Raw genomic sequence first — 24,734 nt, forward strand, 5'->3', positions numbered from 1 at the left:
GGGAGGGTGGGTGGAAAGGGGGAACCTATTACAAGGATCTACATGTGACCTCCTCTCTGGCGGACGGACAACAGAAAAGGGGGTGAAGGGAGACATCGGACAGGGAAAGATATGACAAAATAATAATTTATAAATTATCAAGGGCTCATGAGGGAGGGGGAAAAAAGAGAATCTGATGCCAAGGGCTTAAGTGGAGAGCAAATGCTTTGAAAATGATGAGGGCAATGAATGTACAGATGTACTTTACACAATAGATGTATGTATGGATTGTGATGAGAGTTGTATAGAGCCCCCAATAAAATGATTAAAAAAATCACTGAAACGAGGAAGCAACCCTTAGGGCAATTTCCCCCTAACTTGAATAACCTCGATATCTCTAGTGAGCAAGGACTGGAAGACATGAAGTAATTTATTGAGAACGTGCCATGTAGCAGGCACCACAGCTTTCAGACTGAGTCCGTTATTTCAACAGGCAATCGAAGAAGATAAAGATTAAGTCACTCCGCTCGTCACTTAGAGGGTCTCATGGCCAAGTGTTGGGCTGGTATCTGCCAAAATGGCAGTTCAGGTGCAATGGAGAAGAACGCGGCTGTCTGCTCCTGTAAATGCTTACAATCTCAGAAGCCCTATGAGTTTGCCTTTAGATTCATTCCCTTAAACTCATAAGTGACAGAACTAGGATTAGAAATAGGTTCACTTTGGATCCATAGACAAGGTAAGAGCTTTGGTAGAGACCCGTAGTGGGGGATCAGACTAAAGAAAGCTTGTCAGAGCAGACACCACCCCATGGTACCCACTAACATGCTCGCTGTAGGTGGTGAGGTCCAAGAGCCACTTCCTGATGGGCCAGGCACCTCACTTTGCCAATGCAGTAATCTTTAAAGCAAAGACATGGGAAAGATTTCATTCTTCTTGTACCTAGCTGAATTTTGATATACACTTGGAAGGTCAGTTTAAAAAAATCTGAGTTCAAAACTCAAAGTTAAATGTATTTGTGATCTGAGTATGTAATTAGCAATATAAATGATGTAGTTATTAATGATGTAGTGTTTCCTTTAAAATTTTTCCTTTTCATTGGTTTCTCAGGATCTATAATGAGGCCATTATTGGAGTTTTCCTAAATGTACACATGCTTACTCCTTGCTGATCAGCTACCTGCTACTGGATATTTTTCACTTGCAGCAATAGTCAAAAATCTATTAGACTATTTTTCACATTAATGTCCTGCATCTGATAGTAATAAATAACACAGTGCAAGGTGAAAGTGACCATGGATGTGATGGTTCAAGTTAGGTGTCAACTTAGCCGCTCTTGATTCTCAGTAATGATGTCATCAATCTCTATTTTGTGATTGGCTGTGGTAATCCTCCACATTCACAGAATGACAAATTTCACATAGCAACTGTCCTTTGGAACCTAACCAAGTTGGTAAGTGAGGACTGGATGTAATTGTAATTAGGATCACCAAGCTTTTAAAATTTGCAACTTACTTGAAAGAAAAAGTTCTGGAACTTGACTCTCATTGGTCAAAGTCTCTGTCCCCTTGACCTGCTCTCATGACCCATTCCAGAACACTTGCTTTCTCAATAGAATACCCCTCAGTGGTCTCTCTGCCCTCTTTGCTCTCCACGTAGTCCTTGCACAGTTGCAGTTTTCTTTATATGGTGTGTGTACCGGCAGATTCTATGCAGTGTTTGTTCTTTTCACAGACTTGAAATCAGTCTTAGATGATATATGTGTTATTATGATAATAAATCATAGTATTAATCTTTCTTCAAACCATTACAAATTCTTCATGAAGCTGATTTTCAGAACTTTCAAACATACAAAGGAATAATGACCACCTAATAAGCAGCCATCTAGAACATTTAGTTCCTTAAAAAACTTCAGATTTGAAAGCAGCAAGGAAAAATGCTTTCTGAAATAATAATAAAGTTAATAAAAGCACCTGAATAGTGGTAGCTAATTAATATCTAAGATCCCAAAAGACCCAAATATGTACTTTGTGATTTTGTAGTTCATAATCTCTACTAAGCTTGATTTATATCTATTTTCAAACCTCAGTGAAGGAATCTCAGAATTCCCTATTGCATTTCAAACATCGAGGTCATAGCTGAAAATAAAGCTCTTCACTTCGACAGTACAGTAGTAGGTACAGATTTCAGTGCACCAACTAAAATTAAGGTGTTTTTGGCTTCTTTTCCTGTAGGCTAGAACTTTGGTCTTTGAAATTCAAATGTCAATTACTTAATAATTTTATTCTCTGTAGTCTACTGTATTAGTCCATCTCTGATGCATGAAGATGGGTGCAAGGAATTTAAATTGGGGGTTATCCCTTTTTGACGTTGTGTTAGTCTGGGTAGACTAGAGAAACAAATTCATATATATATATATATATATGAGAGGTTTATATACAAGAGCAATTGAACATTGTGAAAACATCCCAGCTCAGTCCAGATCAAGTCCATAAGTCTGATATTAGCTCATATTTCCAATATCAATCTATAAAGTCCTCTTCAGACTCATGAAACACATGCAATGATGCCGAATGTAGAAGATCACAAGCCAGTGGGTAGAAAGTCTTTGGATCCAGTGTCATTGGAAACATCTCAACACTGGCAGGGGTCTCTCTGTGACTTTTCCAGCTTCTGAGGTCTGGTTGCATCATGTGGTTTGTCTTCTGCAGACGCATTGTACAAACTCTTTTCCCACTCAGGAAGTCATTATTGCCTTGACGGTGCTCAGGTGATTCATTTTAGGAGCCAAGTACAGGGTTCAGCTTATATGCTGAGGTAGAGCATGCCCTGGCTTATAGTGGGCCTGGGGACTTGTTTGAGCTTCTTAAGAATTTCAACCCCCCACCCCTGAAACAAAACAAAGCAAAAAAACCCCCAAAAAAACAAGAATTGCAAAATTTTCTCTGAGGCTAGCAATGTAGAACTGAATTTGAAGATGTATGCTTTACATTTTCAATGAACTAATTTCAGTGTTCATACACATATGTAATATAAAATGTATTATCTTAATAATCAGTTGTAGCGCTCTTTCTGATGAAGCAGGCATAGAATAATGGGAATATTTTAACTATATTCTGTGCTCAGTACTAGCTCTGTGATTGAATCTATGAATCAGTCCATTGACACAGAAGGTGATCTCTGAATGCCAGAACTGATCCACTGGGAAAATTGACTATATAAGAATTTTAGTTAGGGTAAAGATGTTTATTTGTTAGGCTAAAGATTTTAATAATTGAATCTAAAATTTTTTTCAAGAACACTTTGGATGAACTTGTTTAACCCAATTCTTTTTCTCTGGTGGTGCCATGAACTATGTGTTGGTCAACCGACTTCAACGTTGCTGGTTCAAACCAACCAGCAACTCTGCTGGAGAAAGATGGGGTAGTCTGCTCCCTTGGCAATCTACAGACTCTAACAATGAATGTAATAATGAAGAAAAAGTTCTAAAACTGATTGTGGCCATGATAACACAAGTCCTCCTGAGGTGACTGAACTATTGGATTGTATGATATGTGAATCACATGCCAGCAAAACTGTTGGGAGCCTCCCTTCCCCCCAAAAGGTATTTGGGAATCACTGTAAAGTCGTGGAAAAGGAAGTGATACCTAAAGATGATTGTGACTAGAAGGAAGTTGGTTAGCTGCAGGCTTGAGGTAAGATACCAGCCATCCAGTTAGCTGGTACATGGGGCTTGTTCAGCTGAAGGTGATGCTCCTCGCTGTGGTCCCTGGTGATCAGATTCCTGGAGCCAATGAAAACCCAAGGATCAGAAGGGGCCAATCCATTTGTACTTGGGCCACCATCATCAGAGCTTGACTCCACACTAGATAAGGACACCAGAGGTCAGCTCTGTGGACAGATTGTGTTTATCTTCCACTGTCTACCAGCTTTGCCAACATCAAGGGAAAGGTGTCCAGCTCCAAATGAACCTCATTCTAAGAGTTAATACTAAAAGGTTAAATTACACTTAGTAGTATTGTTTTTTAAACATCTTACTGGGGGTTCATACAACTCATCACATTCCATCCATCCATTCATTGTGTCAAGCACATTTGTTGCCATCATCATTCTCAAAACATTTGCTTTCTACTTGAGCCCTTGGTATCAGCTTCTCATTTTTTCCTTTCCCTCCCCGCCCCCCCCCAGGAATCCTTGATGATTTATAATTTATTATTATTTTGTCATGTCTTACACTGTCTGATATCTCCCTTCACCTACTTTTCTGTTGTCCATCCCCCAGGGAGTAGGTTATATGTAGATCCTTGTAATTGGTCCCCCCTTTCTACCCACCTTTCTGGTATTGCCACTCTCACCACTGCTCCTGAGGGGTTCATCTGCCCTGTATTCCCTGTGTTTCCAGTTCCTATCTGTACCAGTGTACATCCTCTGGTTTAGCCAGATTTGTAAGGTAGAATTGGGATCATGATAGTGGTGGGGAGGAAGTATTTAAAAACTAGAGGAAAGTTGTATGTTTCATCATTGCTGCACTGGATCACCTCCTCCCCATGACCCTTCTGTAAGGTAGTGTCCAGTTGCTTACAGATGGCCTTTGGGTCCCCACTCCGCACTCTCCCTCATTCACAGTGATATGATTTTTTTGTTCTTTGATGCCTACTATGTGATCCCTTCAACACCTCATGATCACACAGGCTGGTGTGATTCTCCCATGTGGGTTTTGTTGCTTCTCAGCTAGATGGCTGATTGCTTATCTTCAAGCCTTTAAGACCCCAGATGGTATATCTTTTGATAGCCGGGCACCATCAGTTTTCTTCACCACTTTTGCTTATACACCTGCTTTGTCTTCAGCAATTGTGTTGGAAAGGTGAGCATCATGGACTGACAGTTTAATAGAGCAAAGTGTTCTTGCATTAAGGAATTACTTGAGTGGAGGCCCAATATCCATCTGTAACCTTAATACTAAACCTAGAAATATATGCACGTAGATCTATTTCCCTATTATGATATAAATATATTTACATATGTACATGCCTGTATTTAGACCTCTAGAAATGCTTTTTGTCTCCTAGTTCTTTCCTGTATTTCCCTTTTCTTTCCTCTTGTCCCACTATCATGTTCAGCCTTAATTTGGGCTTCAGTAATTCCTCTCAGTTACCTTGCCCTTGATCAAGCCCTACCAGGCCTATTACACCCTCCTCGCCACATGGGAGAGATGAGGAAAAGGAAGTAGCATTAACAAACCCAGGGACAAGGGAACAACAAGTTGTATTGTTTTTTGATAAGGAAGTTAATTTGATAATTTTGGTTCACACGCACACACACACGCGCACAAAAACATCTGGCCTTAAAGAGTTAATGCTCAGTAACCAAAAAATTAACTTCTAGATTGCTCACTTCTTTGCAGACTTCAAATTCTTTGTTTAGATTTCAGTTTAATGCTATCTTGATTCTAGACTAATTGAAAACACTATATTATTTCCTTTCCAAAGCAGCTATGCTTGTACATATCTTTGGTCTCAATTGTGGGCTGGTTTCGGCTCTCTGTCTCAATAGACCTGATAAGGCAGTATTTTAGTTAATATGTAGTGAAGTTCTGAGGGTGCTCTAGCAAACTTCCTTGTCTTTGACTCACCTGCAGAGTATGTGTTTACTAATATCAGCCCTGTTTAGGTTTTCATTTTAAAACATGTGTCTGGCTTCAAAGGATTCTGTTTCCCTCTCTGTGGCATCCCTTCACCCAGGCCCTTCCGTGTTTCCAGAGCTCCTTTATGATAATCATGAGGCTCGTTGCTGAAGCACAGATGGTCCAAGGCAAGTCCCCGACTAGTTGAACCAGCCTCCGAGAAGTGAAGTGGTGGCCGATCTACCACTTCCCGATTTCGAGGGCTCCTATGTGTCACCTGCTTGCTGAAATGCCATTTGCGTTCTCCACTGTGTTTACTCTCGGTGTGAAGAGCTCTTCTGGGCCTAACCTTTAGTCACCAAGTGACTTTTATGGGAGTCAAAGGAAGCTCGCTGAGTTATGAAAGAGCGGTGGTGGGAAGGCTAACAGCGATGCTGGACTGAAAAGTCTACGTTAGAAGATCTACAGCAATATTTTTGAAGGCGCAGATAGTGTAGCCTGTTCAGACAACAACTGAAATCCTCTAGCTGCTTTCTCAATTGAAGCGATGAAACCCAAAGAAACGATATAGCAAAATGGAGAAGCTGATCAGGATGGGCATCTGCTAGTCCACCAGTGGTGAAGTGATGAAGGGCATTCACCGGCTTATTCTGAAACTTGTCCACGTTGCAGCCATTGTCTCCATGTGGATGTCCGTGCTGCCGTGTACGGTCTTGAACAGCTGCCTCAAGTCATGTGTGATTAACCTGGTAAGTGTTCACGGGTCTAGTATTTACTTTTGTGGGACTTAGATAATGTAGCTTTAAAGTTGTTATAAATGAAAGAATTATTTTCTTTGAGGGATTTCACATGCGACATGGTGTCAAGGAAATTAGGTTGTTTTCTTTCCTCCTGAAATAAAATAGAAATATTTGAAATGTTTGGCATGGGTCAAGGTAATCGATTTCAGTATCTGGTCATAGATATTTTATTTGGCAGAAGGGAAGGCTAAAGGAAGTAAAAGAGACAGAGCCAATTTTAGGCTGAAATCAATTTTACATGCTTTTAAAAATCCACATTTCAACTCATTTATTATAAAATCATTTATATTTTTGTCTTAAAGCATGAAATTCACTTGGCCACAGGGTAATGCTGTCTCGTTCCAGGCAAACAGTATCATTTATATTGTAGATAGATAGCTGTATAGGAATTGTTGGACCAAGGATGCAAATACTGATGCCGTGTAAAATCACATTATGTTTTAAAAGCAAGAATTATTTGTAAATCTCCTTACTATTATTATATCGATGTATCTGAAACATTTTCTGTAATGAGTTCTTGGTATGGGTATTTATATATATATTTTCAGTTCTGGGTGCAATGCCTCCTATATATCTATATGCTATCTTTTCAGTTATTATGATTTAATTATGCTTAAAATAGTCACTGTGTCAACTTTAAAAACTTAATATGCTCTAGCCAGGGAATGATACATTCTTCTGATTTAAAAAAGGAAATAGCGTGCTAGTTCTCAGATGATACAGTTTATAATTTTACTTTTTAATATACTAAGAGTACCACATACAACATTCAGTATTATGCTGAATTATTAATGATAAGAATTCTGTAGTATGCTAGAAAATTTGATTTGGTTTACAAGCTTTGGTTTAATCTAGCCTACAGTCACAAATAGTACTTCGGCTTATTATGAAAAACAGCACTTCCAGAAAAGCAAAAGGTTAGCATTTATATAAATTGTCACTGACTAAAACACTGCCACTAACATTTTCATCTTTCATTATTGTTGTATTCCCAATTTGAAGATGGAACACGACCACTGTTAAATATTATCAAGCGAGTACTTTGTTTTTCTCTCACTGTAACAGGAACACACATCTAGGAAATATTTATAAAACAGGGAAGAGTATAAAGCATGTGGAAAAACTATACTTCCACCACTATTAGACTTTAGTTATGTTTTTTCTTTCAGCATTTTTTCTCTTATGTAGATTTTTATATACGGCACTCAACTTTTTCATTTAAGATTACATTGTGGACACCTCTCCATGCTCTGAAAGTATTTTTCAGAAATAGAATCTGTAATATGCTTCACGTATTTAATCAGATGTACCACTGTAAACTGAGTGTTAATTCCTTCAGTATTAAAATCAATTTAGCCTGTTTTCAATATTGACATCTTCATTTTACTTTACTTTGTCTTCATCTTTCCTTTTTGTGTGGGCTCCTTGATTTCAGGGTTGCTGGTAGGAAAAGACAGTCTGTTCTCTGCGGAGTGGCCTTCCGCTCCCCACCCACAGAGGCAGGCACAGCTGAGGGGCTGGTAACTGCAACAGAGATCTGGTCGGCCCACCTGACCAGTGCATGGAGTAATTGCTGCCTATCTGGACCTCCCACACAGAGGCTTTGGGGATAAATGGCGAATAAACCATAGAATGTAGCCATGGATTGGGGACAGAGCATACGTGAAGTACATGAGTTTATTTTATCTTCTGGACTTTTTTCCTGTGCCAATGTTTTTAATATGGATATTTACTATGAAAGTCATCTTTGATTTTAGTTTGGGTGTAAGTTTACAGAGACAGCCATTAACAGTGTATAGATTCAACGATCTCGACACATTGCATTTTTGACATTCATTTTAATCCCCTCAGGGTAGCCGCCCTCGGTCTACTTTATCCTTGGGTTCTCTATTTGCACTTGCCTTTCTTTGCTGCCCCTCCTGCCTTCTGAAGTTTGCTTTGGGGCAAACGCTGCTCTGTTGGTGTCGCATGGTTGATGGTTCTGAAGAGTACATTTCCTTAAAGGTGCTAGTGTTCACTTTGAGAGGTGATCTCCAGGAGGGAAGGGGGGGAGGTTCAGTCCCAGGCTTGACAGGGGGCCAAGGGCCTTGGTCTCGGGGATTCTCTAGCAGAGCACGACTCAGTGGTTCTTGATCTCAAAGCATTTCTTCTTCTTGAGATTCTCTTTAACAGACCCTGTTCAGGTAAGTGTTATAATCATTGGCCTAAAGTTCACAAATCATCGCTCTGTGCCTCAGAGCTCTGCAGGCATTAACGACCTAACCGTCTAGAAGTTCTATGTGCTGGGGACTGCAGCAAACAAAAGACAGCTAGTGTTCGTCAGCATACTACTAGTGTGAGATCTTTTACAAAAATATTCATGAGAAAATAATTTACAGAAATGGTTTTGCTCTAACTGCTTTGTTTAATCACCATTTTCCAAACTTCCTTGGCAACAGAGACATTACTTTGAGTAATATCTCTCACCAACTTAGGAACTAGTATGGAGAAGTGCTACGTAAGGAATAGCAACTCGATCCAATAAGACGCTCCTGAGCATTGCTGTGTATTCAGCTCTGTGCGGGATGCAATCAGGAAAACAGAATAAGCCAGATGCGTGACCAAGGTCTTCAAGGATGTCATGGAGTCAGGATTTCTATCATTAAACAAATGCTATCACAAATATGATATTTTATACTACAGGCTATTTAATATTCAAGGACTGAGACAATTCATTTTTATTTATTAATTATTATTTTAAAATCATTTTGGGCGAGCTCTCAGAGATAACATAACATTCCACAGTTCAACACATCAAGCAGTATTTCACAATTGCTACCATAGTCAGTTTCAAAACATTTTTTCTTCTCAAACTCCTTGATATCGGCTCCCCTTTGACCCCTTATTTTTTTCTATAATAGCTTTTATTATTTTTTCTTCCATATCTTAAATAATCCAATATATCCATTCACATGCAATCCTGTTGTTCATTCCCCTTGAGTGGGATTATGCTGTCACCTCCCCAGTCCCCCTTTCCCCAGCCTCTCTCTTCCGGTATCCCCAGGACACAGTTACTCCCATTATTGTTTGTGGAGATTTATCTATCTTGATTTTCATGTACTGAATGATCTTAAATATACAAATGAACATACACAAATTTAACATGATTAATGAGGTAAAACAAATAAAATCATAATAGTAAGCATAGGAAATATTCAAGAACTAGAGGACAGTTATGTGGCTCACCAGTGCTATACCGCACCCTGGATTTATCATCACTTCTGTGTGGCCCTTCTGAGAGGGATGGTCCAATTATCTTACAGGTGGGCTTGGGGTCTCTACTACATCCATGCCCTATCACATCAATTTGGTTGTAACAATGTATTTTTAAATTTTGATTTGCATTAAAATTTTTTAAAGAATCAGCTGAAAGATTATTAGCAATAGAGGATTACCTGCTAAAAACTAATTTTACACAATTTGTGCAAAATTTAATACTATTCTTGTGAATCATGGTCAAACTTTAAAACTAGATGGAACAAAATAAACATTTCAAACTCCAAATCTAAAAAGTCTATAAAATAATTTAGAAATTAGAATTGCTTATATTAAAGTAAAAATAGATATTACAGTAAAGCAGAATTTAATCTAGAAAACAAGCAACTAAAAATCCATGACATTTATAGAGGATATAATAAAGGTAACCATTCAAATCAATGTGGTGGGGGTTTGGGGAGGTGGAGGATGAGGAGTGGGCACTAGACATGTGAAACAAAACATTCCAGATGAAAAATATAAGGAGGTATTAAAACTCTAATTTAAATATGAGTTCAAAAGATAAAATTTCATCCCATAAAAATATTGGAAGAAATTAGGGGTAAATATTTTAATCATCATGGAGTGGGAAATGCCTTACGAAACTTGATTCAAGAATCCAGAGTTCTTAAAACACAATATGGATAAACCTGTCTACATAGAAACTTAAACTGTGATGACTAAAAACAGAATACAATAAAAACGAAGCCAAAAATGTCATCTATGATAAACACAGTTTTAGCAAGCATGATGCTCACCACATGAGTGCCTAGGAACCTCTGAGTGGCACAAATGAGTGGCCACTGGACTAACTGAAATGTTAATAGTTCAAATCCACTCAGAGGTTCCTTGGAAATAAGGTCTTGAGTCAGAATTAACTCAATGGCAATTAACAAAGGAAACATTATACATTTTAAACACTTAAAAATCATTACAAATAAGACAATAGGTTTGGAACATGAGCAGGCACTTCCTAAAAGAAGAAATGTATATATAAATCACTGCAAAGAAGTGACAGATATTCAACCTTACAGCAAGCACAGACTTGTAAAGTAAAACTGAGTTAACATTTTGTTAGGTTGGTGTTGGCCAAGCCTGGGTAATATGATCAGATGTAAATGGATATGAATCTACACAACAATGGGTTGATAAATACCAAAATTAAGAGAGAATCTTTGCCTTGAGTCCTTCAAGTGCATGCACATTGAGATCATTGTTTAACTAAGCAAGGATATGTACATTAAAAACTGGATAGCAAATTGGTACATTATGATATAACAGTGATGTGGTACTTAACAGGATCCTCACAGCATTCTATATACTAAATATTATCCTACTTATGCTCCAGAGGAGAATACTGAGTATAATATCACAGGTAGCTTTTAAAGAATAGCATCTGGATCAAATGACATATGTGGGATTAAAAGGCAGCTCATTCTGCTCTGTTCCATTGATCAAAGTAGGAAGTAAAGAGTGATGAGAAAAGATAATATGTTCATTTTGAACAAAATCATAGAAGTAAAGGACTATTTAGCACTTGACTGCACAATTTATCAGAAAGATATGCCTCTTTCCAAGTACTTATCTGAAGAAAAAAAACCCAACAACCAAGTATTAAAGGTCCCCTTTTCTCCTTCTAAGTGTAAGTGGTCAAGAAATGGAGCTTAGAATCTCTCTCTCTCTCTCTCTCTCTCTCTCACACACACACACACACAGAGAGAAGTAAGAATACTAGTTCTTTAATTTCTGTGTCTGATTACTTCCCAAGTAAACACTCAGAATGCTAGGCCGCGCATGTGTTTCTCATAGGATGGGATTTCTTTTTTGGCATTACTAAGAATTTACCTTAAATTCAAGAATTTATCCATTCATCCTTTTAACAATTATTGAACACCTATTAGTTGTCAGGTGCTGGTCTAGGTTCTGGGGGCAGAGTGAAGCACAAAATGGAGGGTCCTAACGTGGGCAAGGGACCCCCTCAGTGCTCAGAGTGTCCGTGATAGAATGTCTTCTCTTCAGAAGGCCAGTACAGATGCTCAAACCTCTCCCCCACCCCTAAGGCCCCTTAGAATATTCTAGACTCTTCTTATCCATATCATGCTTGTAGTGGGAGCTAGTCAAGGACAATATGATGCTTTTTGCTGGATTAATTGTTCTAACAATGGTTCTAACCCAGCAAACCCTTTAAGAGATGGATCTGATCATTATCAACTAGAGTTTCTAGAAATGTTCACATAATTTCACTTTGTTTATAATTTTAAATAGCACAGTGAAACAGGTTAAAGATTAATCATATCCAAGTAACACCATTTGGGTACTTGTCCGTTTGCCAACAGCCCAATATTTCTGTTCTCTATAGTCCCTTCTGTTGATAAAACCAATTTAAAATCTTACAGCTATGTGTTATGCAGGGTTCTCTAGAGAAACAAAACCAGGACATTTATGATTTTATATATATATATATATATATATATATAGGTTTGTACAGTGAGAGGGAATATAACAGCTACATAGCAGTACAAGGGGCTCATTTCAATTCACTTTTGTGGAACAGTTAAATATATTGGAAGTCCTTAAACTCATGGAGGGGGCTTTGGACCAAGGTCAAGGAAGCAGAAAGAGGAGCCTTCCCTCAGGCAAAACAGGAAGAGTCTGCCCACAGGCAGGAGGGGGGTTCAGCGACAGTCAGTCAGTAGCTCAGGAGCTTATCAAAGCAGGCCCTGATCGGATCTGTGATTCAAGCATAGCAACAGGATCCACCAGACTCAAGCTGAAGCAATGTATGCACCAGGAGCATGGCAATGCAGGTCTCAAAAGAGCCTCAAGCCCTAGTAACACACTCCGTGGGTTGGCTTGGCCCACAGGCAGTGTAGCACACAGGTTGAGGTGGAGAACTAGCTAAAGCAGCAGTGTGATGGCTTGATCATCAGTGAGCAAGAGAGACACAGGCAGGCCTTGAATAGTCATTTATCTCATTGCCCTTCAAACAAGCTGCAACCTGATTAAACTCCACCCATATGTTCCTATTAGGCTAGTTGGAAGGTGTGTTAGTTAAAGTTTATTGTGCCAATCTGACCAATGATCACATGGGGGATTCATTTAAGGGCAGTTTAATTGAAGGGCGGATAGATAAATGGCTCAGCGAACCTCGCCTTTATTGTCTCTTGCTCTCTGATGGTTGGACCAGTTGCGGCTACCTTAGCTAGTTCTCTGCCTCAGCTGGCAAGGCTCACTTCCTGCGAGACATTTCTGAGGAAAAGTCACATGGACCTACCCTGATGCAGCCCTGGGTGCTGGAGAAGCAAGATCCCTTTCAGAGCCGAGATGCTTACACGCTCACTGATTCAGCTCTCCTTGTGCATTGCGTGTATTTTGTGAGTTTGAGGAAGACTTTGTAGATTGGTGTCAGACATATGAGCTAATGTTGGACTTATGGTCTTGGATTGGACTGGGTTGGAATACTTAATGTACAGTTATACTTTAAATAAAACTCTCTTATAAAATATAAGTGTCTATGAATTTTGTTTCTCTAGTCTACCCAGACTAACATAGAAGGAGAAACCTAACTATCACAGTCCATCCCTTGCTAAATTGGCACTTGTACAAAATTCTTTAGCCATATATAATTTCCGGACATTAATAAAATTACACATCTAATATCATATATCTATCATGTATATAAATGAAAATATACTGAATCTATTTGTATGTGGTATACTGTACATTAACTGTTCAATAAGCACATATAAAGAAGAAATACTGATAACCACAAACCTCATTTTTGCAATTGCATAACTGATAGGTAGAACTAACATCTTCTACTATCCATTCTGTATTACTCTTTCCTTGGCCAGTACCTCAGCTGGCCATGGTTCTTTGCCTGGTGGGGTGATCCAGACCTTCATTCCTGAGTGGTCTGGGTCATTAGACATCCTGTCAGGTTTGGGTTGCTGTAGTTTACCATTTATTTAATCACAGGGCATGGTAGCACTAAGAGATGGCCTAGGGGATCTCCTGGATTCCAGACATATTCTTCTTTACCTCCATTATGTAACATCAGGCCAATTTCTCCTTGGTAATCAGGATCAATTACACCACTCAGTACAGTGACATTCTTCTTGACCTGTTGATCCAAAGGCACGAAGAGCCCAAAGTGGCCAGGGGGCGTTCTCAGCTGCCCGTTCAGTGGAATCCATACTGTGTTTCCAGGTGGGAGAGTTCCTTCCTTCGGGACTAGGACCTCCAAGTCTGAAGTGCATAGTATTGCTGGGACAGGAAGCAAAAATGCTGCAAGTGGATCACTAGGAGTAATAGTGAGTGATGCCGCTCCAGCTTGGAGCTGTGAAGTGAGTTCCTTGATCTGAAGCAATGCTATGTGGGATGCCATGCTGGTGGATCAGGCATTCTGTAAGCCCATGAATAGTAGTTTTGGCAGAAGCATTGCATGCAGGGAAGACAAATCCATATCCAGAGTAGGTGTCTATTCCAGTAAGAATAAAACGCTGCACCCTCCATGACGGAAGTGGTCCTACGTAATCAACTGCCACCAAGTTGCTGGCTGATCTCCCCGAGGAATGGTCCCATTTCTTGGACTTAATGTTGGTTTGTGCTGCTGGCAAATGGGGCACTCAGCAGTGGCAGTGGCCAAGTTAGCCTTGGTGAGTGGAAATCCTGTTGCTGCACCCATGCAGAACCTCCATCCCTGCCGCCATGTCCACTCTGTTCATGTGCCCATTGAGCAATGGCAGGAGTGGTGGAGGAAAGAGGAATGCGAGTCTCTCCAGTACAGGTCATCTTATCCACTTGATTGTTAAAGTCCTCCTCTTCAGAGGGAACCCTTTGATGAATGTTCACATGAGACACAATTATCTTTGCTTTTTTGTCCCATCCAGACAAGTCTATCCACATACCTCTTCCCCACACCTTGTCATCATTTTCCCAATCATGTTCCTGCCAATTCCCTGACCATCCGGCCAAGCCATTAGCCACAGCCCATGAATCAGTATACAATCTCACATTTGGCTATTTCTCCTTCCAGGCAAGCTGAATGGCCAGGTGCACTTGCTCAAAGTTCTGCCCATTGGCGGGGGATTTTCCTTTACTATCACCCTTTAGGGAAGTCCCAGAAAGGGGCAGTAGTGCTGCTGATGTCCAGTAGCACCTGCATATTGGGGAGAGCCAACTCATAGTGACCTTGTCTAAGGTTTCCAAGACAACAGATCTTTACAGGGTCAGAACGCTTCATCTTTCTCCCAAGGAGCTGCTAGTGGGTTTGACCTTTGACTGTCCAGTCCAAATGCTTATCTGGAAGCACTACAAATGATGCCACTCAATTTCCAGGGAGATGATGAGAAATAGTTACATTTCTTTATTATTCCCAATGCCTTTATTCTTTCTAGTGTAGCAGTTCTTAGAATCTGTGAATAAATGAGAAGTAAACAGAATAAATAATGTTTACTACACATAAATTCTGATTTTTTATTTTTCTCTGTTTTTCATAAAATTACTTTAACTGAAGAAAGACCTCTGAATAATTTATCTCTAATTTGAGAATCTCTCACTGATTAAATTTACAGGGATATTTAGTCCTGTGAGGGAAACTTTTTATTGTCTTACAGCCAGACACTGACTCCTATATTTGTAGCTTTTGAAGAATTCTTGGGTATTACAGATCTAATTTTTGGTGATTATTCTGCATCATTTAGTGACTTTAAAACACTTGACCCCTACCTGTACAGTTAGAAAACTGATGAGGTAAGACTGTTCTAGGGAGGGGGAGGGGGAAGATGGCCGACAGGGACACCCGCATACTCTGAGAGCTCCTCCAAACAAAGCGGGATTGGCGACCAGGTAGCTGAATAGTAAGAGTCTGGTGAGTGAAATATCCCCCTGGGACAGCACCCCAGTCCTACCCCACGTATTTGTCCGGAGCAGGGGTCTAGGTGAAAGAGGACCGGACTAGTGGGACATCTCTGGCCACTAAGCTGCCGTAAGCTCACTGGCGACCGGCTTAGGCTCCATCCCCAAACCCGACGCCAGCCCAGAGCCGCTTGCCTGCCCTGCCTACTCCAGCGGCCCACTCCCCACTCCCTATCGCGGATCCCCACTGGGAGAGAAGCTTTCCTCTCCCGCAGTTCCCCTCTCCCCACAGGGCAGCGATCTGCCCTCGGGCCCACGTCCCTCCCTCCATTCATCCAAGCTCAGGGGAGCGGACCCGAGGGTTGTCTGGCGACCCCCACGGGGGACCATCCACCCGCACCGCTGCCGCGGACCTCTCCACCTGCCCTCCGTGCGCTGGCCTCCCACCCCCGCCCGCCCCCGCCAGCCCCTGGCAGCCTAGCGCCAGCTCCACTCCTGGCGGGGACCCTGCGCTGAGCACTTCCCGCCAACAGGAGCCATAGCCCAACCCGCGCCTGTCCCGGACCCTGAGCTTCCACGGAGCGCCGCGCCCCGCGCTGCTGAGTCTGCCCACCAAGGGCCCCCCCCTGCGCAAGGCACAAGAGTAGGTGCCCTCACCAGGGTGCTGCGGGGACCCCGGCGGCCGCGACTCTGAGCCTGAGCAGAGGAAGGGCGCCATTACCCCCTGCGGTTTCGCGCCAAAAGGGCGGAGAGCGAACACCATTGTTCCCTGCAGTGCCCCGCAGCTGCCTGCGCAGCTATCCAAGGGGCCTCCCCGCGCCCGCTCACAGCCCGGGCAGATCAAACACTCCACCTGCAGTGGAGCCTGGGTCTCGGCTATGCAGTCCCTGAGGAGCCGTCAGTGAGCTCCAGCCAGCTCTCACCACCTGGGGCCCTGTTGGGTCCCCAGTGCCAGCCCTAAGCCTGCCGCAGCCCGCCCCAGCCACCCCAGGAGACGGCACAGTGGCCTGAGCCTCCACACAATAAGGTTACTCCTGTCTCCCAGAAGCATGGGGCCTATTAAAGGATCAAGGAAAAATCAACAGACCACATCACTCCCAACAAAAAAATCAGAAAAACGAGGCACTTTAACAGACCTAACGTCACTCATAGAAGAAACAGATATAGATCAGCCACAAAAGGAAATCTTCAGAACTCTGCTTGCAGTAATACAGGAGCTAAGAGAAGCAAACCAAAATAAGGATGCAACAATAGAAGGGATGAAATGCACAATAGAGGGGATGAAGTCCACAATAGAGGGGATGAATACTATCCACCAAAAGGAACTGCAGAAACTAACAGAGGAGGTAGCAGAGGCCACACAAAAGGTCACAGAAGCTATATCTAGGCTTGAGGAGGCTGAGAACCGTATCAGTGAACTCGAGGACGCTCAAAACAAACGAAGCAAGCGAGAAAAACAATCAGATAGGAAAATTAAAGAAACAGAAGACAGCCTGAGATCAATGACAGATGCTATGAAGAGGAATAATATTCGAATAATCGGTCTACCGGAACACAACATAACACACAAATCGACCGCCAAGATAGCAAAGGAATTCCTGGAAGAAAATTTCCCCAACCTAACAAAGGAGAATCCGACTCTCATACAGGAAGCAGAGAGGACGCCGGCTAAGCTAAACACCAAGAAGAACACGCCAAGGCATATAATTGTAAAATTATCCAACTTAGAGGAAAAAGAGAAAATTCTACGAGCATCAAGAGAAAGGAAGACAGTCACATACAAAGGAGCGCAGGTAAGGTTATGCGCAGACTTATCAGCAGAAACCATGAAGAGGAGGAGAGAATGGAGCAACATCTTCCAAAAACTGAAAGATGAAAGTGCCTCCCCCAGAATCCTATACCCTGCCAAGTTATCCATTAAGATAGAGGGTAAGATAAGGGTCTTCCAGGACAAGGAAGAACTCAAAAAATATACTGCAAGTCACCCGACCCTGCAGAACATACTGGCTGACTCACTATGGCCAGAAGATCAAGCTCCAACTAGAACCACCAGGAGACCACCATATAGCCCATCTCCATCTAGAAGCCAACATGCCAGCAACACGTACCAGGACAACACGGTCTCAGATGGAAAAGAGGACAGGATAGAAACCCTCCACTCAAACGCAGTACACTGATATGAAGGAAGATAGGCAAAGACCCAAAACACAAAACAGAATATGGCAACCATGAAGCCAGAGATTGTAATAATCACTTTGAATACAAATGGGCTCAATTCATATGTTAAAAGAAAGAGGCTGGAGGATTGGATTAGAAAACATAACCCATCAATCTGCTGCCTGCAAGAGACACACCTTAAGCAAGCAGACAAGCATATGCTGAGAATAAAGGGCTGGCAGAAAGTTTACCAAGCAAATGGTAACTCCAAGAAGGCAGGAGTGGCTATCTTAATCTCCGACAAAATGGATCTCAAGATCCAAAACATAAAAAGAGACAAAGAGGGACATTACATAATGCTCAAAGGCTCAGTAAACCAGGAAGCAATAAGCATACTGAATATTTACGCACCTAATAATGGTGCGGCAAATTTCGTCAAACAAACTATTAAAAAAATGACAGAAGAAATCACGGAAACAACAATAATAGTGGGGGACTTCAACACTCCACTATCAGAGAAAGACAGGTCACAGGGAAAGAAGCTCAGCAAAGAGGCCAGAGAGCTAAACAATGTAATTAGGCAACAGGGCCTGATAGACATCTATAGAGCCTTTCATCCAAAAGCAAAAGGTTTCACATTCTTCTCCAATCCACACGGATCTTTCTCAAGAATAGATCACATGCTGGGGCACAAGGCCAGCCTGAGTAAATTCAAACACATAGATATTATCCAGACGTCTTTCTCAGACCACCATGCCATAAAGCTGGAGATTAATAGAAGGGCACCCAGAAAAGCAAGGGCCACCAATTGGAGAATAAACAACGATCTCCTGCGACATGAATGGGTTAAGGTCCAGATCAGAGAGGATATCAGGAAATTTCTAGAAACTAATGAGAACGAGCATACAACATATCAAAACTTATGGGACACTGCAAAGGCAGTTATCAGAGGTAGCTTGATATCACTGAATGCATACATGAAAAAAGAAGAAAGGCGTATGACAGATATGTTAACACAAAACCTCCAACAACTAGAACAGAGTCAACAGAACTACCCCTCCAATAGCAAGAGAAAAGAAATAATAAAAATCAGGGCGGAGTTAAACCAGTGGGAAGACAAAAGAACAATGCAAAGGATTAACGCAACTAGAAGCTGGTTTTATGAACGAATTAATAAAATTGACACTCCCCTGGCAAAGCTTACCAAAGATAGAAAGGAACAATCATCAATAGCCAGGATGAGGGATGAATCGGGGGCAATAACAACAGACCCCAATGAGATAAAAAGGATAATCACAAAGTACTATGAAGGTTTGTATTCTAATGAATTCAGAAACCTGGAAGACATGGATAAATATTTAGAAAAACAATCTATCCCTAGATTATCTGAGACAGAGATCAAGAACCTCAACAAACCCATAGCGAAGGAAGAAATAGAGAGTGTCATCAAAAACCTACCAAGGAAAAAGGCCCCAGGGCCAGATGGCTACACAGCAGAATTTTACCAAACATTCAGGGAAGAGCTGACACCGATCCTCCACAAAGTATTCCATAACATAGAAAAGAACGGCAAGCTCCCAAACTCATTTTACGAAGCCAGCATTACTTTGATACCCAAACAGGGAAAAGACCCCACAGGTGTAGAGAATTATAGACCAATATCTCTAATGAACATAGATGCAAAAATCCTTAACAAAATATTGGCCAATAGAATACAAAGGAACATCAAACATATCATTCACCACGACCAAGTAGGATTCATCCCAGCGATGCAGGGATGGTTTAACATCCGAAAATCCATCAATATCATACACCACATCGAGAAGAAAAAGGATAAAAACCATATGATAATATCCATAGATGCGGAAAAAGCATTTGACAACATCCAGCATCCATTCCTAATCAAAACACTCATGAAGATAGGATTGGAAGGTAAGTTCCTCAAGCTCATACAAGCTATCTATGAAAGACCAACAGCCAACATCATAGTCAATGGAGAAAAGACAAGAACAATACCACTGAAAAAGGGTACAAGACAAGGATGCCCCCTGTCCCCTCTTCTATTCAATATCGTTTTGGAGGTTCTGGCTAACAACATAAGACAGCGGAAGGACATCAAAGGGATCCAGTTGGGAGAGGAGGAGGTGAAACTATCGTTATTTGCAGATGACATGATCCTATACATTGAAGACCCCCAAAACTCCACAGTTGGAATACTTACAGCAATAGAGGAATACGGAAGAGTAGCAGGATACAAGATCAATAAACAGAAGTCGGTAGGGTTTCTATACACATCGGACAGGGCCATGGAAGAGGCGATTAAGAGGGAAGTACCCTTCACAGTAGCCAAGAACAAACTGAAATACCTAGGAATATACTTAACAAAAAATACTAAAGACCTATATAAGCATAATTATAAAACCCTATTACAGGAAACCAAAAGTGACCTTCACAAATGGATGAAGCTCCCCTGCTCATGGTTAGGTAGGCTGAACATAGTAAAGATGACAGTTCTTCCTAAAGCACTCTACAAGTTCAATGCTATACCAATCCAATTACCATCAACCTTCTTCAAAGAATTGGAAAAACTGACCATCAACTTCATATGGAGAGGGAAGAAACCCAGAATTAGCAGAGAACTCCTCAAGAAGAAGGACACAATTGGAGGACTCGCCCTACCTGATTTTAATGCCTACTACACAGCTACAGTGGTCAAAACAGCATGGTACTGGCACAATGATAGACACTCAGACCAGTGGAAAAGAATAGAAAGCCCAGGAGTAAAATCATCAGCATATAGACAACTGATCTTCGACAAGGGTCCCAAAAACGTCAAGTGGGAAGCAGATGCCCTCTTTAATAAGTGGTGCTGGAAACAATGGATATCCACATGTAGAAAGTTGAAACAAGACGTCTACCTCACCCCATGCACAAGAATACACTCAAGGTGGATCACAGATCTAGAAGTCAAACCCCAAACCATCAGGACCATTAAGGAGGGAATCGGGACTAATCTCAGAGCACTGGCCCAGGGAGCACATAGGCTCACTGCAACAGGGAAGGGGACACACACAGGTGATCTGGAAATCGACAAATAGGATCTAATAAGAATAAAACACCTGTGCACCTCGAAAGACTTTGCCAAGAGGGTGACAAGGCAACCCACAGACTGGGAGAAGATTTTTAGTAATGACACGTCAGACAAAGGGCTCATTACTAAAATCTACAACACCATCATGACCTGCAAAAAGAGGAAAACAGTTAACCCCCTAAGGAAGTGGGCAAAAGAAATGAGAAGAACTTTCACTAGAGAGGAGATCAATATGGCCAATAAATATATGAGAAAGTGCTCGAAGTCCCTTGCCATAAGAGAAATGCAAATCAAAACAACCATGAGATACCACCTAACACCCCTCAGGCTAGCTCAGATCAGTAAATCAGAGAGCAACAAGTGTTGGAGGGGCTGTGGTGAAATAGGAACCCTCCTCCACTGCTGGTGGTCGTGCAGATTTGTACAGACACTGTGGAAAGCAATCTGGCGATACCTAAAGAAAATGGAAATTGATCTACCTTACGACCCAGCCATCCCTCTACTGGGCATATACCCGGTTGAAGCAGGAAATAAAACACGACCAGTCATATGCGCTCCAATGTTTATTGCGGCACAATTCACAATAGCAAAGACTTGGAAACAGCCTAAGTTTCCATCGATAGACAAGTGGATTAGCAAACTTTGGCACATACACACAATGGAGTATTATGCAGCACTAAAAAGCACCGATGAGCACATGAAACACGTTATTTCATGGGAAGAGCTGGAAGGAATTATGTTAAGCGAGGTAAGCCAGACCCAAAGGGACAGGTACAACATGAGTCCCCTGAGGTAAGTACAATCAGCATGACAGAAATGGGGCATTAATCCACCCAAGGGGAGGGTATGGTTTATATCTCCACAGGGAAAGTGGGACCACACTTCAACCCAGTGTCGCAAGGTGTGAATGCAATATCCCGGCGTGGAGGACGGAACCGGTGGAGAGGTCTGGGAGGCTGGCCCCAGCACCATAAATTAAGTGGATTCCTGCCCCTCCCCCGAAAAGAACTTGTTCCAAAGGACGACATTGACCCTGCAGCTATGGGAGATGGACATATTTGATCAGAGCACACGGGAGCAGATGAAGGGGCAGGAGGAGAGAGTGGAGCACAGCCTGGCCCACCAGGCCGTGATGATGATGTTCCTGAGTAGAGCAGCCAGTCCACAGAGAGAACAACATGGCTGGCCCTACTATGAGACATGATGCCCCTCAGTGACTAAGGGCGATACAGGGGACAGCACCGGAGACACAGTGTGGGAATTGCACCTGACCTGATCCCACCACACCGAGGCAAATCACTGGGGGAGTGCAGCGGAACAGCAAGGGAATGGAGTGGCAAGGTCCCCAGGGAATGCTGAAAGTGGACTTTGGGGCCAGGGCATGGTGCCCCAACAGACTGGACTGGAAAACGCTCCTAAGGGCCAGCAAAGATCCCTGAACTAACTACAAGCTTTTCTCTTGTGAACTGTTTTGTTCTGTTCTTTTTCAGTGGTTTGTTTTGGTTGTTTTGTTGTCTGGTTGTATACTGTTGCTTTGTGTTCCTCTGTCTAGTTTTCGTGCATGTTAGTGACTCCACAGGTCTGTCTGAATAGGACAGGCTGGATGAACTATCTGGATGAAAAACAACGGGACCAACAGTTCCGGGGGGACTTGGGGTGGGGGGTAGGGGGGTAAGGAAGTGGTGTTAACAAACCCAGGGACAAGGGAAAAACATGGGACCCCAAAGGGTAGAGAAGGGGGAGTGGCAGGCCTGATGGGAAATGATCGAGGGTAAGGTTGCTTAGAGAAGAGGTATACTCTAGCCCAGGTGGCGATGAAGCATGGTAGTAGGGCAGGAGGAAGGTCAAGGGAGATGGAGGAAAGAGCTAGGAGTCAAAGGGCATTCATGGAGGTCTAGACAAAGACATGTACATGCAAATATATATAGGAGGTTGGGGAAATAGATCTTTGTGTCGATATTTATAGGTCAAGTATTAAGGTGGCGGAAGGACCTTGGGCCTCTACTCAAACACTCCCTCTATGCATGAATACCTTCTTTTATTAAATTGGAACTCTATGATGCTCACTCTCCCGACACAACGGCTGGAGCCAAAGTGGGTGAACAAGTAAATGTGGTGAAGAAAGCTGATGGTGCCCGGCTATCAAAAGAGATAGTGACTGGGGTCTTAAAGGCTTGAAGATAAACAAGCGGCCATCTAGCTCAGAAGCAACAAAGTCCACATGGAAGAACACACCAGCCTGTGTGATCGAGTGGTCCCAAAGGGATCAGTTACCAGGCATCAAAGAACAAAAAATCATATCAGTGACTGCACACCTCCATGATAGGATCGCTGAAGACAAATGGGTGCACAAGCAAATGTGGTGAAGAAAGCTGATGGTGCCCGGCTATCAAAAGAGATAGTGTCTGGGGTCTTAAAGGCTTGAAGGTGAACAAGCAGCCATCTCGCTCAGAAACAAATAAGCCCACATGGAAGAAGCACACCGGCCAGTGCGATCACGAGGTGCCCAAGGGACCAGATATAAGGCATCATGCAAAAAAAAAAAAAAGATATAAGTGTGTGTATGTATGTGTATATGTATATATGTATGTGTATATATATATTATATTAAATGAACGGGGAAGTGCAGAGTGGAGACCCAAGGCCCAAGTGTCGGCCAATGGAGATCCCCTCAAAGAGGGGCCTAGGAGAGGAGATGGGTTAATTAGGGTGTGAGGTAGTATCGATGAAGAACACAGCTTTCCCCCAGATCCTGGATGCTTCCTCCCCCCAACTACCATGATCCGAATTCTACCTTGCAGGGCTGGATAGGACAGAGGCTGTACACTGGTACATATGAGGGTTGGAGGTACAGGGAATCCAGGGTGGATGATACCTTCAGGACCAAGGGCGTGAGGGACGATGCTGGGAGAGTGGAGGGTGAGTGGGTTGGAAAGGGGGAACTGATTACAAGAAGCCACATGTGACCTCTTCCCTGGGAGAGGGACAGCAGAGAAGGGGGGAAGGGAGACCCCGAATAGGGCAAGATATGACAAAATAACGAGGTATAAATTACCAAGGGCATATGAGGGAGGGGGGAAAGGGGAGGGAGGGGGGGAAAAAAAGAGGACCTGATGCAAGGGGCTTAAGTGGAGAGCAAATGCCTTGCGAATGATTGGGGCAGGGAATGTATGGATGTGCTTTATACAATTGATGTATGTATATGTATGGATTGTGGTAAGAGTTGTTGGAGTCCCTAATAAAATGTAAAAGAAGAAAAGAGAAAAAAATGATTAGGGCAAAGACTGTACAGATGTGCTTTATACAGTTGATGTATGTATATGTATGAACTGTGAAAAGAATTGTATCAGCCCCAATAAATTGTTAAAAAAAAAAAAGACTGTTCTAGGAACCTCCTTTAAATCAAGTGAGTTCATCCTGCTGAGCACCATGTTGCTAACTGGTTTTGTTACCCCTTCTTCATCGCAGGGCAGGCAGCTTGACAGCGGCACACCATATAATTTGAGTGAATCGGTGAGTAATGGCTTTTATTTTTAAGAACTTCGCAGTGTTTATGTTCATTATCAAAATGGGGGACAGTAGTCAAGTTTTATTTTAAAAAAGAATTTTAAAGTAAAATATCATTTATATTTTCTTGCTGGAGCAACATTAATCTCTAAAAGCGAATAGACAGAATTACAGAATGCATAAAAACAAAGTCAAGGACGCTGTTGGAGTAATGTGTGCAGGACTGCTCCAAGTCCATGGTCTTGACTCTAACAGATCTGTCCCTACAGACAGCGGCGGGCAGCAGACTTCCCTAACCTGTTGACCCATTTGGAGTTTGACTTGCTGCCTTCTTCAGGCCAGCAATTCTCTTCATGCCAGGCTTTCTTGGGCTCTTCCTCCTTTTAGCTACCTGTGGACAGGTGCTTCCCACAGGTTGGGTCTTTCTG

The 24,734-nt window shown here is 42.2% G+C and overlaps 1 protein-coding gene across 3 annotated transcripts in view; it reads left to right on the forward strand.

The window, feature by feature from the left end:
* Positions 1 to 6,224: 6,224 nt before the first annotated feature.
* The window catches only part of ROS1 (ROS proto-oncogene 1, receptor tyrosine kinase), a 157,112-nt gene continuing 138,602 nt past the window's right edge, over positions 6,225 to 24,734 (forward strand). For all 3 annotated transcript variants that reach the window (XM_075553956.1, XM_075553957.1, XM_075553955.1), the window contains exons 1-2: positions 6,225 to 6,347; positions 24,268 to 24,312. In XM_075553956.1, the coding sequence (XP_075410071.1) occupies positions 6,225 to 6,347; positions 24,268 to 24,312 (168 nt within the window). The remainder of the gene's footprint in view (positions 6,348 to 24,267; positions 24,313 to 24,734) is intronic.

Source organism: Tenrec ecaudatus, chromosome 7 (genome assembly GCF_050624435.1).
Source record: "Tenrec ecaudatus isolate mTenEca1 chromosome 7, mTenEca1.hap1, whole genome shotgun sequence".
Taxonomy (NCBI): Eukaryota; Metazoa; Chordata; class Mammalia; order Afrosoricida; family Tenrecidae; genus Tenrec; species Tenrec ecaudatus.